This window comes from Mastigoproctus giganteus, chromosome 7 (assembly GCF_048544385.1).
Source record: "Mastigoproctus giganteus isolate SK-2022 chromosome 7, ASM4854438v1, whole genome shotgun sequence".
In the NCBI taxonomy this organism is placed as follows: domain Eukaryota; kingdom Metazoa; phylum Arthropoda; class Arachnida; order Uropygi; family Thelyphonidae; genus Mastigoproctus; species Mastigoproctus giganteus.
The window spans coordinates 128,655,859-128,675,782 of NC_143581.1; the positions used below are offsets into that span (position 1 = coordinate 128,655,859).

At 37.5% G+C, this 19,924-nt stretch overlaps 1 protein-coding gene across 2 annotated transcripts in view; it reads right to left on the bottom strand.

The window, feature by feature from the left end:
• lqf (epsin homolog lqf) overlaps positions 1-19,924 on the bottom strand; it is a 222,510-nt gene that overhangs the window by 79,576 nt on the left and 123,010 nt on the right. For both annotated transcript variants that reach the window (XM_090377896.1, XM_090377895.1), the window contains exon 7: positions 7,511-7,651. In XM_090377896.1, coding sequence (XP_090234022.1) covers positions 7,511-7,651 — 141 coding nt within the window. The remainder of the gene's footprint in view (positions 1-7,510; positions 7,652-19,924) is intronic.

The window sequence follows — 19,924 nt, forward strand, 5'->3', positions numbered from 1 at the left end:
GGGGCTTATAAACTACAATTTATAGCAATACAAATGAGTTTTAATAAACTGACTATCATGTAGTATGTAAACCACAACAATAATACTTGTAGAGTTTTTGTATCAGTTATTTGGCATGAATATAGTCTCATGTAACTAGTAATGTAGTGCATAGCAGTGGAATTTTAAGGATTTTTTTGTTTTAACTAAGAAATTTAAAAAATTTTTAAGCTATATTTAAAAACTCTACGAACGTAAAGGTACAGCGTAATAACATACAACATACCTTCATAGAATAATAAATATAACACAGTTGATAGCTTAATATGTATGTTTGCATTAGGTGTCCATCAGTTTAGTGTTTTACTCTCAAATTAAACTGAATTTAAACTGAAGTCATGCCTCACACTAAAGCAGCAAAGCAATGGACTCAAATTAGCGAGAGTGCAGCGGCATGAAGAAGAACCAAAGGGGTGGTTCTCCTACAAATTATGACCTAATAAAATGTGTTACTATTGCGACAGAACATGATACAGCCAAAGGAGGGGGGAGGGGTCTGTGTGTATTCGATGCAAAGAGCATGAGGAAATTAGGAGCAAACTCAGCACTCTGATCAGCATTTATGAGAGCTTGAAGAATAAGGTGAATGCTCTAGGAATTAAAATGGGGACCCATCAAGCTTTTAGCTGCCCAACTCAATGCAAGAGCCCTAATTTGCGGATTAGGCAACACAGCAGCCCCACAGGAGGTGGTTATTATTGGTGACTACTGTCAGGGAAACATGAAATATTTCCCTGACAGCAGGAAACAGGAACAGGTGGAATAGGACCAGAGTATATCTGCCAGGGACAAAAGTAGATGTTGTACAGCAGTTATTTATAAAAGGCAGGAAAGGTGATACTATTGTATACATGGGCACTAATGATATTAAGAGTAGAAGATCTGAGGAATTACTTAACAAGTACAGGGCAATGTTCTATTCATAGGATGGGGAAATGTTCCATTAATAGGAAAGGAATACAACTGACATTACAACATTAAATGACAATAGCGTGTTACTACATACTATTCACCAGTAAAACAATTACATATAATGTAAACTTTATAGAGTAATGAATAACCTGTGAATAGAATACTTTCGTGTAGTATTATCAAATTAAATTGAATTTCAAAGAAATCAGGATTCAAACTAAAATAGCAAAGCAATGGCTCAAAGCAGTGAAGTCTGTGGCTCATGGTAGAACTGAAGGGGCAGTTACCGCACTAATCAAGACCTAACAAAATGTGCTACTTGTGCAATGTTTGCAGATTTATGGAACAGGACATGATACAGCAAGGGATATCTTTGTGTGTGGTTGGTGCAAGGAATTTCTTTGTGTGTGGTCGGTTGTTGTTATTTGGTTTTTAGGAGCATTAGCAACTAAAGCCAATTGCTCCGGGAATATGCGGTGGTCTGTGAAGTCTGTGGCTGACCTTTCCACATCCTCCATATTTGGTGGTCACGGGCTCGAACCCCAGTCTAATCAAGAAGCATGTGCTATGCACTGCCGCTCCTGCCCACCTGGCTATGGAGGCGCTGTGTGTGTGTGTGGTCGGTGCAAGGAATGTCTTCGTGGCCATGAAAAAAATGTAAGGAAATTAGTTGTGAACTCATCATTCTGATGGATGCGAGAGCTTGAATAGGGTAAATGGGCACCTTATTTTAATTCCTTCAAGGAATTAAAATGGGGTGCCCATCAGCTGCCCAACACAATGCCAGAGCTTACATTTGTGCATCAGACAAAACAATGGTAATCCCCAAGGCAGAATATGCTGGTCCCACAAGAGGTAGCTATTATAGGTAACTCACTCTGTTATTAGGGGAAAAGAGAAATGTATTATGCATAGGCCCATGGTATGTTTGCAAATGGGCGGGGTGATATTTTAGAGCAGATATAACCTTTTAAGGGCAGGGAAAGTACACATTGGCACTAATGATATTAAGAGTAGGTGATGTGAGGAGTTATTAATATGTACAGGGAAATGATGGGGAAAAATTTGAATTAAATAGGAAAGTGTATGCAATTCTGCCGAGACACACAATAGGAGTACACATTGAGAGCTCTGTCAATCAATTTTGCCATGCAAGGCACACAGGATAGAATTTTCTCAGTGTGGTTTGTACTTGACAACAGGAGGTATTCTTTTTACATGGGGGAGATACACTTAAATAGAAGTGGGTCAAAAACTGCTAGCTTGGGGAGACAGAGGATACACTGACTAATAGATTAACCAGATGTGCAGGTAGAGTGTGAGTGATTCTTGCACTGCTTCTACTGGAACATGCAGCAGCCTGGAAAGCAAGGTGTTGGGGATTTCAAACCCTGCTGTAGATCATTATGGAACAAGTAAATGCATGGGCAGTGTTAGGGTAACTAAGAGTAAGACCAGGGGCATGTATACTGCATGTACACCAATGCTAGGAGCATAATAAATAAATTCTATGAAGTTGAAGTATTGTTTAAGTCATCAAATGCAGACACTAGGGATATGGTGTCATTCAGACATAACGCAAGCAGAATTTGATTATTGGGAGTACAATTTGAACATAAAGGACAGCAAGGTGTGGTGAGGGTACCTTCTTAATAAGCATACTAAATCTAAGGCAGTGCATCCAGTACAATGTATACACTGTCTTGTTGTTGTTATGGTGCAGTTTTATGACACATAGGCTGCCAGAGCCATATTGTGTCTTTCAAATGGTTAGTACGAAATTTCAAATGGTTAGTACAATAGGTATAACACCTATTGCAATCAACTTTATTGCAATAGGTGTTATACTTTATGATATATGCCTGTACAGTTTAGGAAGGTAAATTTTATTATTATTAGGATCATGTCCGAGAATCTGCATTAATGATAATGATGACTGAGCATTAGCAAATGATTTAAAGGTGTTTGAACGGATATTTAGAAACTGGGGACAGTCCACTAATAAATGATGAACAGTCAGTTGTACATGACATGAGAATTGGGGAGTGCTGTTTGTTTGTTTGTTATTTGGTTTTTAGGAACATTAGCAACTAAGGCCATATTGCTCCGGGATATGCGGTGGTCATTCCCTGACCTGTCCGCATCCTCCGTATTTGGTGGTGACGGGCTTGAACCCCGGTCTAATCAAGAAGCGTGTGCTACGCACTTCTGCTCCTTCCCACCTGACTACGGAGGCGCTTGGGGGGGGGGTGCTGTCATTCATTAATAGATATATGTGAGTGAGGTTGGTATGCCCAATCCTTAGCCTTCCTAAAATTATTTCATCTCGCCTGTTATGTCCAGTGCAATGTTGAGTCAGTTTGGTGTGACAGTTTGACCACTGGGAAAACAAAAATGAGAGTATGAAAATGTTATTATAGGCCTAATGACTGTAATAAGCATAACAAGCAGCTATACAGAGAAATAGAGCAGAACAGAAAATCAGGATGTCTTCTAATGAGGGATTTTAACTTTCAAGATATTGGCTGGAACTTGTGGGTTTGTCACTCCCACTCTAGCTAGACCTTTCGGGATTTATTACGTAAACATTTTCTATACCATGTTAGAGATGCAAAAAGAGGAAGCAATACTTTTTGATCTTATTATCACAATTCTTCATGCATTAAGAATCTGAGAGGCAAAAAACCCACTGGGTAGCGATGACCACAATGTACTAATGTGTGATTTACTTAAAGAAATTACTATTGTCAACAGTAAAGGGGAGGACTTTTGTTTTCAAAAGGGTGGTTACAGTGGTCTCAGACAGGTTTTAAATTCTATCCAGCCAGACAATCTGATGTTAGCAACAGTAAACTCTAAATGGGAAGTATTCAGAGAATGAATTGTAGAAGCTACTAGGCTTTTCATACCAACTAAGAAATACTGTTCCAGGCTTAGACCTAAGCAGATAGATGAACTGATAAGACTTGTGAGAAGGAAAATGCATAGGATGCATATAATTATCAGATGATACAGAAATCTATATTAGATATAAACTAGTATGTAATCAAGTCACAAAGACCTGACCACCGGGAAAAAAAAAAAAAAAAAAAAAAAAGAGGTTAGACATTCTAAGGCAGATTAGTAGAAATGTCTAGAAAAGAATGCAAAGAAAAGCAACAGACTTCCTTACTTATATTAAAAGTAGGAGGAGGCTGTATCACATTTGTTCACTTGATGTTAATAGTTTAATTTAGTGATACTGCTCAGGTCAGTGACAAACTGAATAGGTATTTTTCATCTACATTCTCAAGAGGAATTATTTAGCGATGGGGTGCCAGAAGTTTATCAAATTCTAATATGAAACTAAATTATTTTCTGATAATTGAGAGAAAATAAGAAGAGAAATTGAAACAGAACATAAAAAAGGCACCGGGGAAGGGGGGGGATGGAATCTATCCAATTATATTAAGGGAGGCAGCAAAGGAGATAAACAAATCCTTAGCCATTATTATGAGAGTATCTTTGAATTTAGGGAGGTCCCTATGGACTGAAGATGTGCAAAAATATCCCCAAAGGTGTACAAAAGGTTACATTAGGTAAATTATACACCTGAAACAGAAATTAAGCTAACTTCTGTTCCAGGAAAAATAATGGAGTCAGTGGTTAAATAAATAAATCAGGACCAACTAGACAGGAATGCAATTATACTGCAGTCACAGCATGGATTTAAGGAGCAATCTCGTCTGACCTCATTGGTCAGACGAGATTGCTCCTTAAATCCATGGATACTATGATGCAATAACAAAATAACTGGATGCAAAAAAAAAAAAAAATTTTGATATTAAATACTTGGATTTCAAGAAAGCTTGTGATACTGTTCAACATCAAAAAGGTTGTACAGATTGGAGCAGTGTGGCATTAAGAGAAATTAATTTCGTCTATGAATAATGGTTGAGTGGAAGGAGAAGACAGAGGTTACCAATAGTCATTGCTCCTAGTGGAGTCTCCCATGGTTCAGTGCTTTGCCCGTTGTCATTTTTTATATTTATTAATGGTGAAGGGTATACCAGGCTTAATGTCTCGGTTTGCACATGATACAAAGGTTGGCAAGGTAGTTAATGACATTTACAAGGTATGCTACCACAACAAGATCTAGAAAAATTAGGCACTCTTATGCATACATTTCCAAACACTATTTTCTTTCTGTTTTACAGAAAGACAGAATTTTTTCTGAACAACATCAGAATTTTTACACTTCATATTTAAAAATAACATTTGAACCTGCAACCCATTTATTCCTTAGTCAAGTGTATTACCTACTAGCCGCAATCCAACATTTCAACATGACTTAATGATGAAATGTCATTCTGTGGAGATAACAAAAATGTTTCCATATTATCTAATAAAAATAACAAATTACCTCTAAATAAATAGGCTATTTAAACAACCTTCAAAAAACCATAATTTTCAAAAAGCTGGCATGTGCTGGGGCCTGAGGAAACAGGAATTATAAGATTTTACTATATTGTATGTTTGGTCCAAAAAAAACTGAACCATGACCAGCAAAGGACATAAAATGCACGTTACGATAAATAACTTATGGACTTGAATATACAGGGTGTCTCAAAAATATTGGTACAAATGTTTACTGGAGGTAGTTAACATCTAAAGGAATGTGAATTGCATAGGAACCCATAACCGGAAACGTCACGGGAAAGTAGTAGCAGAGGCACAAGAAGCAGAAATGACACAAGACAGTAATTAGTGGCAAACATTTATTTGACATAATATTAACAATGGAGTACAAGATGGATGCATTTCATGATGTTACAACAGATGCTCCAAGGTTCCACCATGAGATTCGATGCATGCGTGACACCGACACAGCATGGATTGTTGGACACGGTCGAACACACCTGGAGTTTCTTTGACAGTAGCAGCAGCGCAGACGAGTCTCGCCATGAGATCCATTTCCGTCTCCACAGGCGATTCATACACGATAGATTTGAGGGTCCCCACAGAAAGAAATTAAGGCTCGATAAATCAGGTGAGTGTGGGGGCCAGGCAACGGGTCCACCACAGCCAATCCATCGACGCCCAAAATGCCTGTTCAAATGGTCACGAACACACCTTCCATAATGGGCAGGCACCCTGTCATGTTGAAACCAAATGTTGCATCTCACATTTGCTGGAACATCGTCAAGTAAACCTAGTAGAACTTGTTCAAGAAAGATCCGATATTTAGCGGAGTTCATGCAGGATGGTAACAGGTATAGACCAACTAAGCAGTCACCGACCATAACTGCCCACACATTTATTGCGAAGCGATGTTGTGCCGCATGGGGGCACACACGTGGGCTCTCTGCTAATCCATACACTGGGTGCATGTCTGCCAGCTCACAGTTCGTATATCGATGCATGCTCTTCGTGCGGCGACTACTGCTTGAATGAGTAAACCAGAAATTTTCCCTCTCCAGAACTGATGAACTTACGACTTACGGTGATGTTTCCGGTTATGGGGTCCTATGCAATTCACATTCCTTTAGATGTTACCTACCTCCCCTAAACGTTTGTACCAATATTTTTGAGACACCCTGTATATAGGTTGCTTAATAACACATATGCCATATTTTCAGGATATCGACTCTGGACCTAAAATAACGAAAAAAGTTTATATAAATATGTGTTTGATTCTGAACAGTTATGGAACTATGGCTATTTGAATTTAAAAAATTAGCTATGCATTTTAATGGTAAAAAAAATTATAAAATAATAAATAAAAATAGGCAGACACATACCTAGTAAAACATTTATCTGTACTAGTATGTAAAATGTCTAATAGTAAAATTTTTACTTGTACTAGGTACATGTTTTTTGTTATTTTTTACCATTTGAAATTGGATAACTTTTTTTTTTAAAATTCAATCATAACTCTATAATCATTCAGAACTGGACACAAGAGGCAGCATACGACTTTTTCATTATTTTCAGATGTTGGATCAATGTTAAAATTGTGGCAGGTTTAATAAACTCTTTACTCTAAAATATTAAAAACTTTAATTTGTCACACAAACCAACAAAGCATGCTGTTGTTATTGTTATTTGGTTTTTAGGAGCATTGGCAACTAAGGCCATATTGCTCCGGGAATATGCGGTGGTCATTCCCTGACCTTTCCGCATCCTCTGTATTTGGTGGTGACGGGCTCGAACCCCGGTATAATCAAGAAGCATGTGCTATGCACTGCTGCTCCTTCCCACCTGGCTACTGGGGCACCAACAAAGCATGCCACAGCAATCATGAAAAATTTTCCTTTTTTTTCCTCCTTCTGCACTCCTTCCCCTTTAACTTTTATTAAAGTAAAATGGGCGGTGGTTTGGCTTCGAAACAGAATTTCCTCCTACTTTGCTGAGTCTGGATTCCTCTGATTTGCACAATTTGACAATCCTTAGTATACTCTAAAAGGACCCTTTTCTGCTGCCAATTTTAACTATAGATACAAATGCACTTCTTTACAAAAGAAAATTAATTATATTATTTATGAAGTAAATAATGAACAAAATTATACAATTTATATACCGGGTGAATTTGCTATTTCTCTTCTTGTCAAACCATCAAATTCATCCATTCCTCCATTTGTTGTATAAGCAGAATGTGAAGGCTTTGGACTCCATGGATCCTGTGTTAATGGTGAGGAAACATTCCAAGGATCCTTATTATCTATGAAAGAGGAGTACATAAAAGTGATGTCAAATATATGAACTTTTGTTTCGATTTCATTAGCTAACCTATGTGAATTTTATTGAAGAAATCCTAACATACTTTTACATTACATAAAGGTTAATTTTACATTACATAAAGATTTTATACTAAAATCGAATTACTGGTGTACAAAAAAAAAAAAAAAAAAAAAACCTCATTTAGAAAGTTTCAGATGACTTCCTCCTATGCAAAATAATAGAAATTAAAATTAGAAACAATTAGCACACTTTTCTAAAGTATGTACAATAATGAAAAAGCAGATTCATTGTCTAAAGATTTTCTAGAAGTCTTTTCTACAGATACTTGCAAGAGCAAAGGAAGAACAGTATTCATGCAAATATCTCTGTAAGAAAAGGTATGCAACACAAACAGAACATCAGCAGGATAGGGAGAGTGGAAAGGTTTAGAGACTAAATATGGATCACTAATTAACTCTGAGGAAAAGAATGATCCTTCCTTTGTTTCGGAAATACATTGGGTTTTTTTTTTTTTTTTTATGAAAACCGCAAACACGAAAGGTAGTAGAACCTATAGCACTTAGTACCATGCATCGGTTGGAAGTTTAGAAGATATTTCTTGACAAAGGTAGTAGAACCTATAGCACTTAGTACCATGCATCGGTTGGAAGTTTAGAAGATATTTCTTGACATTACAATCTATAGAAGTTCAATTAGACTTGAACTTCTATAGATTGTAATTTTCAGGAAATACTTAAGAAGGAAGGTTGTTCCAGAAAACAGAAGGTGCATAAATAAATGAGGAAGAAGAAAAGTTGGTTCTGTGAGTTTGAAGTTGGACAATAAAAGGATGTTGGCTGATTGCGGCACATGTTCAGAATGCTTTGGAAGAGACAGCAAGAATTATAGAAGCTAATTCAGAAAAATAGTGCCATGGAAGTATCTGTAGAAAAGGCATGCAGCAGAAACAGAACGTCTATGAGACAGAGAGTAGAGAGACTCCGTTAGAGATGAGTCATTAATTAATTAATCTGTCCTCTTTTGAATGGAATCTGAGGGAGGTTTTAGGTGCACTGCCCAACATGTGGAAACAATATTCCATGTTAGAGCGGATTTGCAATTTTTACAGAGTGAACAATGTTTGGAAGAAAAGTAATGCGGAGAGCAAAAGAGAAAGCCCAGTTTTTTTAGATGCAGAGGAAGCAATATTTGTAATGTGCTCATAGCAACAGAGATTGAAAGTCAAGGTAATCCCCAATAGAGATACAGCAGACTTTCGATTTACCGGGATCGGATTAACCGGGACACTTCAAGACTCCAAATTAAAAAATTTAAAAAAACCAACCCGAAATCTTATATCAAATTCAAGTAAAAAATATAAGGGTATAAACAGATGTTTTGCAAATCGTAAATAAGTGGCGTTATAAGTCATCATTGGGAGATTAGTGTCCCTATTATCTTGCAATCCCCACACTGTCTTCACACCCCCACTAAAAAAAAAAAAAAAAAAAAAAAGACCAAATGATTAGCTTGTTTTAGTGCGTTGTTGATTGTTGTGTTCCGTCACACCGCAAAATGTCAAATTTTGTTTCGTTATTTATGTCAGGGATGGCGGAATTTTTTTTTATACAGTAGTAACTTTTTTTTTTTGTTTGTTTGTTTGTTTAGAAATCACGAAAATGAAGCGCAAATGCAAGAGTTGTGCTTTCAATTGAACAAAAACTTGAAATTATTTAACGGATGCACCATTTTCAAAAATGTTTGAAAACAGTGCATCCATTAAATCTCTAAAGAACCATTATAATGCTGGTGACCAAGCCATATGCATCATTGTAAAAAATGAAGGGAAGCATCGTATTGGAAACACGAGTAGTGCTTGGTAAGTTTTTCGTTTTTTATCTTTCACCATACTTTTTACGTAGGTTGCTGAACAGTTTTTGATACAGTAAGTCGCCAACTTACGTTACGTTATATATTTTTTTTTTTATATGACTGAAGATTTCAGTGGAGACAAATTTCACTATAATAATGTAAAAACCCACAGAATTCCAGTTATCTGTATTATGTTGTTGTTATTTGGTTTTTAGGAGCATTAGCAACTAAGGCCATATTGCTCCGGGATATGCGGTGGTCATTCCCTGACCTTCCCGCATCCCCCGTATTTGGTGGTGACGGGCTCGAACCCCGGTCTAATCAAGAAGCGTGTGCTGCGCACTGCTGCTCCTTCCCACCTGGCTACGGAGGCGCCTTTATCTGTATTATCACAAATGCAATAAGATCGAGTTTACTACCCGTTTATAATTAATTGCACTAATAGAAAAGCCCAATAACCCGGAAAGGGCAAATTGTTTTTATTGTTTTATGGCAGTGACCTCCAGAAATGTGCTTTAGTAAAATGTGAGTTTGTGTGGAGTGATAATAGCGAGTTTTCGCCTTAACCCTGTATAGTTCTTTCCAGGAAATTTAATTTTCACTTATCATGGTGCCTACTAAGAGAATAAGTGGCAGCGGTACTACTAAATCTATCAAGAAAAGGAAAGCGATCAAGTTGGATCAGAAAATTAAAATAATAAGGATGTATGAAAATGGCCAAACATCAACAAGTATCATGCGGAATTCAGATTTGTCAGTGGCAACACTGAACACAATAAAGGAGAACGACAGAATATGAGAAGCGGTGAAGCGATCAGCACCAATGAAGTCAACTATAATAACCAAGGCTACGAAATACATATCACTTTTTACAGTACAATAACATGCATTTTTTCTTTCTCTTATGTTTTCTTTTCTTATGTGCCACTCTTATGTGGATGGTAAAAAGAAATTCCGAGATGGTAAAAAGGAAAATTGAGAGTCTATCGTATATGATCTTGCCTAGAAACTGGAGTATCATCAAAGAAAAGCACAGGAGCAGAAGAATCCTTTCTGTGAGATATAAGGGAAGACTCAATTCTAGGATTGAAAGCAACTAACTTATCTTTGCCCAAATGGAGAATTATCTTGAGATCAGCATTTAAGGAATTGGTAGTGGATATCTGAGAATTTGAAGCTGTTTGAAAAGGGCAAAGTTTCTAAAACTGCAAGGTGGAATGCGATGTGCTATCATAAACAAAACTATGGATAGGATTTCCAGTCAAGGGAAGCAGGATCAATAATATACAAGAAAAGAGTGGAAGAAAGAACCGAATCTTGAGGAACACCAGCATTAGTGGAGGAGTCAGAAGACACAGCCATCTACCATCACCTGCAGTGAGCAGTCAGAGAGAAAACTGGATACCTAATTACAAAAAAATAGTTGCAAAACAATAAGATGGAAACTTATTTAGAATACCTATGGGCCACATCCGTAGCCGAGTGATCAGGAGCAGGAATGCAGTAGCACACGCTCTTTGAGTAGACCAGGTTTCAAGCCCCTGACTGCTGAATACGGTCAATCTGCCAACCCACACTGGACCAGCGTGGCAGATTATGGTCCATTTCCCTCAGCATGAATTGTTGAGGAGGCTTCCATCCTGCAGTGGGTTGATAATGGCTGCACTTTATTTTTTATTTATCCAAATTTGATCAAAGCCTTTGAAATGTCAAGAGCAACTGCTTGGGTTCCAAACTTTTCCATTGAATTTGTCCACAGATGGATAACATAAGCAAGAATATCACCATTGGATTGACACTGATGGAATCCATACTGGCAATCATTGATCAGATGGAAGGTTTCTAGACAGTTTAAGAGTTGGCGGTTAATTTATTTTACCAATTCTTTAGGAAAAGTAGAAGTAATTACAATAGGATGCTAATTGGATGGGAAGGATTTCTCACCCGTTTTAGGAACTGGCTGGATATGAGCAAATTTTCAAGCAGAAGGAAAAACACCTTGGAATAAGAAAGTGTGAAAAGGTGACAGAGAATGGGAGTAAATTTGGAAGCACAGGTTTTGAGAACAAGTATATGGTCCTGCTAGTTTTGGGAACAATTTGTTATTTGGTTTTTAGGAGCATTAGCAACTAAGGCCATATTGCTCCAGGGTTATCCGGTGGTCATTCCCTGACCTTTCCGCATCCTCCGTATTTGGTGGTCACGGGCTCGAACCCCAGTCTAATCAAGAAGTGTGTGCTACCACTGCTGCTCCTGCCCACCTGGCTACAGAGGAGCCGTTGAGAACAATACTATCAGGACCTGGAGCTTCCTTAGCATCAAGATTTGTCAAAATCCTTCTGACATTCTTTTTAGCATTAATAGAGGTATATGATGCAAGAAAGCAAGCTTATAACAGCATAAGCAAAAAAAAAAAAAAAAAAAATCCCATTTCACCCATCCATTTGCTCCAAATGTTTGTCTAGTTCTGCCTTAAATTTATTTAAGCTGTCAACTTCTACGACAGATGGAAGTTTGTTCCAGCAGTCAACCACCAGCTGGTTAAAGGCAAATTTCCGCACATCTATTCAACAACTGTCTTTCCTTAATTTGAATTTAGGTCCCCTCATGTGATTAATCTGGGCAAGTGGAAGAATCCTATCAGCACTGAGCATGCTCAAACCATTCAAGGCCTTATACACTTCAATCAGATCACCTCGAAAATTAGTGTCTGGAGCGACCTAGTCTCCAGACACTGTAATTTGCAAAACTTAAGCCTTTCTTTATAACAACAACTCTTTGTTCATTTCACTGATCTTGTTTCCCTTCTCTGTACTCGTTCTAGCAGCTCTACATCCTTCCTAAAATGTGGCCTTCAGACCTGTATACAGTACTCAAAGTTTGGCCTGACCATTGCCTTATACAAAGAGATAATCACATCCTTTTCCCTGCTAGAAAAATTCCTGTATATCATTGACAAGACACCATGAGCTACTCTTGCAGACTGTCTGACTGCTCAGAAAACTTCATATCTGACTGCACAATTATCCCTAGGTTCTTTTCATTCTCTACCACTTTCAGTTTAGTACCACACATTTGATATGTTACGCTGGGGCTTACTGCTTCCCATATGTACTTTACGTTTGTCAATGTTAAACTTCATTTGCCACCTCTCAGTCCATCTGCTTAACTTTTCTAAATCCTGTGGCAGTACCGTACTGTCATTAACAACCCTGCCAACCTTTATGTCATCTGCAAACTTAGACATTAAGCTTGATATTCCATCACCAATATCATTAATAAATACAGAAAACAACAAGGGACCCAACACTGAACCCTGGGGAACTCTACTAATAACATGTGGTATTAGTAGAGTAGTGACCATTGATTACCACTCTGTCTTCTCCCACTCAACCATCCCTTAATCCATAGCAGCAATTTGCCTCCAATGCCACAAATTGTGCAGCAGTTTTACCATTTGGAGAAGAAGTGAGTTTTCTACTCTTAGCCTGTTGAAATCAGGTTTGGACTGATTAATAACTGCTTTACAATTGTTGCGAGCTTTGGTGTAGGCAGAAAATGAACCTGGAGATTTGGATACGAGGCCAATTATGATATGCAACATTCTTCTTGTGAAAAGCCTTAGCACATTTATTAGAAAACGATGGTTTAGATAAAAGGAAGACATTTAAAGGTAGAGTGTGGAATAAAGGATTCCATCCCTACAGGAATAATTTTACAGACGCCATCTGAGAAATCGTTAACATCATAAGTTTTGACACAGTAATCCGACAAAGGAAGAGAAATCTCGCAGATCATCGCATTTTGCATTGTTGTGATGCCAAACAACACAAGCTGGGAATGGCTATGAGAGAAAAGCTCCACTGAAGAAGAGACCATCATCAAGTTGTGATCTGAGGAACCTAGAGGACCACTCACCTCGACCGTGAACTTCAAAGGGTTGTTTGTGTGAAATAGGTTAAGTATGTTGGCTGTGTGGTTAGGATTGTCTGGTATTCTGGTAGGTAAATGAACAACCTGTATGAGGTCATTAGGAATTGCAAAAGCCTCAGTATCTCAATCAGCTGGGTCCATATGACTAGAAAATGGAAGCCAGCTGGTGTTGTGAAAATTGAAATCACCAAGGAAAATTACCTCAATTACGAAAGTTGGACAGGAGAAAGTCAAAGAGTTCCAAATGATTAGTAGAGTTGGGAGAACAATAGAGGCAACAAATGAATTTGACAGATGTGGTAGAGAGATTTTAAACTAGAGAAGACCAAAAAGAAGCTGTTTGTTTGTTATTTGGTTTTTAGGAGCATTAGCAACTAAGGCCATATTGCTCCGGGATATGCAGTGGTCATTCCCTGACCTTTCCGCATCCTCCATATTTGGTGGTGACGGGCTCGAACCCGGTCTAATCAAGAAGCATGTGCTATGCACTGCTGCTCCTTCTCACCTGGCTACGGAGGCGCCCCCAAAAAGAGGCGATTCCAAATTACTAAATCTCTGACAGGGAATATCAGAACAGACATATACAAAACTACCACCTTTGAAATGAAAGGGTTCATTCAGCAAATAATTCGGACATCTAAGATGAGATGTGGTTGAATCAACCGATAACCAAGATTCAGTCAGCCATGGATATTTGTGAAATGAATGCGGAAATGTTTTGGGAGGTTTAGATCTTTTTGCAGATAAGTTTGCTCTATTAGTTTGACAATTCATGGTGTATTCAGTGGTAAGAAAAGGTGGGGGGAATGGAAACATGCTGTATGAAGTAAAGAAATTTTTGGATGTGGCATACTCATGGTAAGAATGTACCCAGCTCTTTGACAATGCTCCCTGCATACACACTACTCAGACTCTCTCCAGTCACCATCTGGCTGATAGAGGTACCGAGATTATACACTAGCTGATCCAGAAGCCTCATCGAGAGTTACCAATAGGTTCAGTCCAGTGTACTATCTAGCTGGTGGCCTGCGAACTCCGTTTTAGAGCTGTATCCTCGAAATGCAAGGAAGATTGGATCTTGCCATGGTGCCCATCATAACCTCAAAAGACATCTATCATACTGCATGATGGAAGAGATGGGGGGGGCGGTTTATCAGAGCTTTTTCTCTGGAGACTAAACATGGGTTCCACCACTTCATGACTCCAATAAACAATGTTGATGAGAGTCATCTACCACCTAGAGTGATGATAGGAAGTACATGGTACGGCCAGGAACAGGGAAATTAATGTTAAGTAAAGACGTGATTGAAGGTCAGCAGCGAGGATAATGATCGATTATCTAAGTGTTGAAGCATTATGATATATATTCCATCGGGACCAACAGCACTCTTCTTTGAGGTAGATAAGGTTTCTTGAAGTTCAAGCATCGTAATTGGTTAATTGTAGTATAAAGAAGATGTCATTCTTCTGAAGTTCATTTGGAATTTTTCATCTAAAGCTTTGACTTCTGAAATGATAGATCATAATGCAACTGAGGCAGATAACTGAGAAAATATGGTCCCTGGGGTATTCACAATCTCTGTAGGAGTAGAAAGCAGAAATCTGCCAATTAGTTGCTTTATTTTTCTCCATATTATTCTTAAATCAGAATTTTTATTAATTGAGGTTGAAAATCAAATTCAGGAGTCTCTTTTAGCTTTCTTTCTCATGTGGCAGGGCTTGACTCTTCATTCACTTATAATTCATAAGATTTGTAGTGGTAGGGGTTTAAGGAATAGATTCCACGCTCATTTTTCCCCCCTTCTTTTTGCACTCTTCATTATGCAGTCTCTATTCTATCAATATTTTATAGTTCTATGGTTGCTTGACTGTGATTGATTGTAGAATGGCAATATATGCAGCTGCTAATATTTGTTTTGTAATGTGATGAATGGCAGTATATGCAGCTGCTAGTATTTGTTTTGTAATGTGATGAATGGCAGTATATGCAGCTGCTAGTATTTGTTTTGTAATATGATGAATGGCAGTATATGCAGCTGCTAGTATTTGTTTTGTAATATGATGAATGGCAGTATATACAGCTGCTAGTATTTGTTTTGTAATATGATGAATGGCAGTATATGCAGCTGCTAGTATTTGTTTTGTAATATGATCCATGACTGTGTCAATTAAGCCAAAATTCAATAATTTGATCAAAAATGTGGTAAGTGATAATTTGCCCAATCAGCTTTGAAAAATTTCCACTTTATGCAGTTTTCTGAGGTTATAGTGATGTTTGAATTCTACATATTAATGGGTAGAGATCAACTATTGAGCAGATCAAGAACTATTCACTTGACACTAGGAATGAGGGTTGGAGAGCAATTAGAGAGATAAATTGCTTAGGTTGTTCTTAGAGGGAGAGTGATGGATGGTTGACAAGTGAGTATTTAGTATGTTTAGATTTTTTCTATCAATAAGCATTTCAATGAGTTTTCCTCATCCATCTGCATTGAAAGAACCCCCACAATGGATGGTATCTCTTGAAGTCACCCATAAATAGAAAAGGATTGGCAATTGCAGAATACGATCTTCACGTTCGCAAATGGCACAAGAATGATTGAGCAGCAATGATTGAAACAAGCATCAGAGTAATACCAGAGCAAGACCCTTAATAAAGGGATGTGTTTGCAAGGTACTCATGAATCTAGGAGTGTGGCTACCACTCCGTGAGTATTTTTAATAGTCTGTCTTGTTGCAAAAGAGTAATTTTTTTTTTTATTGAGAAAGATATGTCAGGTATTAAATGTTCCTTGTAAGCAAGATGCCAACTGGATTATGATGTTTAATTATCTCATAAATGTCATCAATACTGCTGCAAAGCCCTCCGAAATTCCACTGGATGATGCTATTCATTGTTTGGATTTAAATGAAGAAGGTGAGTGTGCTTTTTGGAAGTCTGCTCAAGGTAGTCAATTTTCATTTTTCCCTTTTTTAAAAAAAGGCATTGTGTCCATATTTATCCTCTGGATGGATCACCAGAATGGTTTTGTCATTAGTGGAATTTTCAGTGCTATCCAAAAGGAAGAAGTCGATTATGTTTCTTCCTAACAGAAAATGTTTTATGTTTGGACAGGTCTTACAGGAGTTGTATGAGCAGTAGGTGATATCAAGAATGATTTGTTGTTAGTCCTATCTGCAATCTTGTTTTGAGTAACAAGATTGCAGATAGTTGATTGAGGGGTAGAAGACAGTAAAGATTGAGCCCATTCGAAATAGAAATGTTTGGCAGAATTGATGTATTGGTTTGAACTGATATTGAATGAAATGCTGAAGCCTCCCAATGATTTTCATTGGGAGGCTTCAGCATATGCCCATCTTGGCATGTATTACTGTAACCATTTCCTTGCGTCTGAATATAAGACTATTTTATTTCTGGATGTTTTTCTCATATTTCCACTGCTCACAAGTTTTAAAGATTGCCTTTACAACTGGAGCAAAGCAAAGGCGGCATTATATATCAACTTGGTCGTGCTCCTTGGAGCCACAGTTTGAACATATTGATAACCTTCACAGAACATTTGAGTGTTTAAATTTTTGACACTCATAACATCTTATTGTGTTCGTAATATGTGGAGAAATGTGACAGTTCAAATACCCAGCTTTCACTCATGAAGGAAAGTTTGGTGCACTAAATGTCAATATGATGCTTGAGTTGGAATCAGCTCACCATCTTTCTTCAGCATAATTCTTTTTGCCTGTGTGTGACCTAATCCCACAGTTCCTGGACAATTTCCTATGTGACATTCATTAGGTCTTACTTTGAAATTATATCTTGGGAGGTACTAACTGTGGCATATCTAGGTAACTTAACTGAAACTCCATCAAATGAAGTGAGTTTCAGAAGAGACTCAGTATTTGTGGCTTGTGGTCTCAAATAGCAAGTTGCCAGATTTAAGTCTTCATACCATTCTCAGGGAACCAGCTATGCTTTCCAGACATTTCCTGTATGAGAAATGACAATAGATTGTCCATGTTCTGGTTTACGTTCTTGGATGTTCTACTTAGGGCATCTTCAATCTCTTCGATTGATCAAGTCATCGTTAGGTTGATGCAAATCCATGAAATTTGGATTCTTAAACGATGGAAAAACTGCAAACATCCTAAAAATCCTTATGGCCCTGGGAGTTACTTTACACCCAGATTTATGGTCTCACCAAAGGGAAGCAAGAGTAGTGCCACAAGGTGACAAAGTGGCTGAGTTAGTTTGTTAGTACTGTTAGAAAAAGAAACAGAAATTGTTTCTTTGCTAGATTTCCTTTCTGAGTCTCTGCCTACTTACTAAGTGAAAAGGAGTTACTCTAATATATAAATAAAGAAAACAATAGTTGAAAGAAAATAAAATCTATTCACTGAAACTCCTTAGAATTGATGCTCTGAGGAACACACTGAAATCGGTGGGCCATGGAATGTTTGGCACCAGAGTTTTGGAAGGTGGAATGTAGTGTGCAGATAGGATTTCCAGTCAGTGGACTGATAAACAATAAGAAAAAACTGAGAGAACATTAGCATTCATGGAGAAGTTAGAAGACAGACTATCTAAAATTGCCCACAGTGAGCAATCAGAGATAAAACTAGATACCCGATTGCAAGATGCAATTGGTAATCCATAGGATGGAAGTTCATGTAGAAAACCTTTATGTCAAAAGTAACTGCTAGAGTTTCACCAAACTTTTCCATTGAATTTGTCCACAGATAGATAACATAAGTGAATATACCACCAGTTGATCAACATTGAGAGAAAATATTCATATTGGTGATCACTGATCAGATGGTTGTTTAGGATAGCTTAAGAGCTGGAGATGGATGGATTTCTCTATTAGGGTGATAGTTCGATAGGAGAAATTCTCAACCTATTTTAGGGCAGGATATGAGCACATTCCTAAATAGAAAGAAAAACACCAGCGGAAGATGACACAGCAATTTTGGAGAAATGCCATCAGCACCTGGAGCTTTCTTGGAATTGACTGTTCAGAATTCTTCTTACGTTCTTCTCTCAGAAAACCATAACATATATCAAATGAAATGTGCTGAGCATGGTAGAAAGAGGTTTATCAGAAGAAATAAATCTTAATCTTTATCTTTAGCTGATGATGCAATAGAATTATCAGGTTTTAATTGAAGTAGGAGTATAGATGGATAGAAGTTGCATCAAGATTTGTAAATAGACCAGAATGCTTGACTACTCTTTCTACATGAAAGATTTTCTATTCTTAGTCTGTTCAAAATCAAATTTGGATTGATTAATAACTGTTTATAATTGCTGTGAGCTTTAGTGTAGGCATAAAATTGAACCAAATATTTGGATGCAAGCCAATTGTGATATGCAATATTCCTATCTTGAACAATGCATTTATTAGAAAAAGGTTTAAATAAAGAATAAGGTTTTATGGTAGAATGTGGAATAAAGGATTTCATCTATACAAAAAGAATTTCCCTGATAATCTGAGAAAACAGTGAGATCAGAAGACTTAAAACAATCAAACCAATGAAAATAAGAACAGAAATATCACAGATCATCCCAATTCACATAAAGTTAAACAACATGAGTCTGAGAGAGAGAGAGACCACCACATTGTGATCCAAAGTATATGATATCAAAATTATTCTTTTGCATCCAGTTCCTTTGTTACCACATTATAGCAACCAATCAAATTTGTCAGACAAGCCTATCCCTTAACAAACCCATGCTGTGTCTGAATTATTACTGTAGTCTTGTCTAGATTATCCTGCAATGCTTCTTTAACAGTGACTTCATTATTTTTCCAGGGAACAGAAGTTAAACTAACAGGTCTGTAATTACACATTTCCCCCTTTGATCCCTCTTTGTGAATTGGGGATACATTTGCACAACTCCAGTCCATGGGGACTTCCCCTGAGTACAAGGATGCACTCACAATTATGGCCAAGAGTTTGCTTACTTCCTTTGCCACCTCCTTTAATATAATTGGATAGATTCAATCCACTCCAGGTGCCTTTCTTATGTTTAACTTCAAGAATTTCTCCCCACTTATTATTATTATTACAATTACTTATTATCTCAATTATTACAAAATCATTAATCACCCTGTTACAGTTTGATAAACTTCTAGCATTTATCTCCCTTAATAACTGATGTGTGAATGTAGATGCAAAATACTCATTCAGTTTGTCAGCTCTCTGAGCAGGATTATCAACAGTAGAATCATCGATATCAAGTGGACCAATCTAATTCTTCCCCTTCCTTCTAGAGTTTATATAAGTAAAGAAATCCTTGCTGTTTTTCTTAGCATCCTTTGTCAAAGATTTCTCGTAATCTGCCTTCGTTTGCCTAACCTCCTTTGTGACTTGATTACAGATTAGCTTATATCTACCACAGGCTTCCGTGTTGCATGACAATTTATATGCATCCCATGCAATTTTCTTCTCTGACACGAGTCTCTTTAGTTCA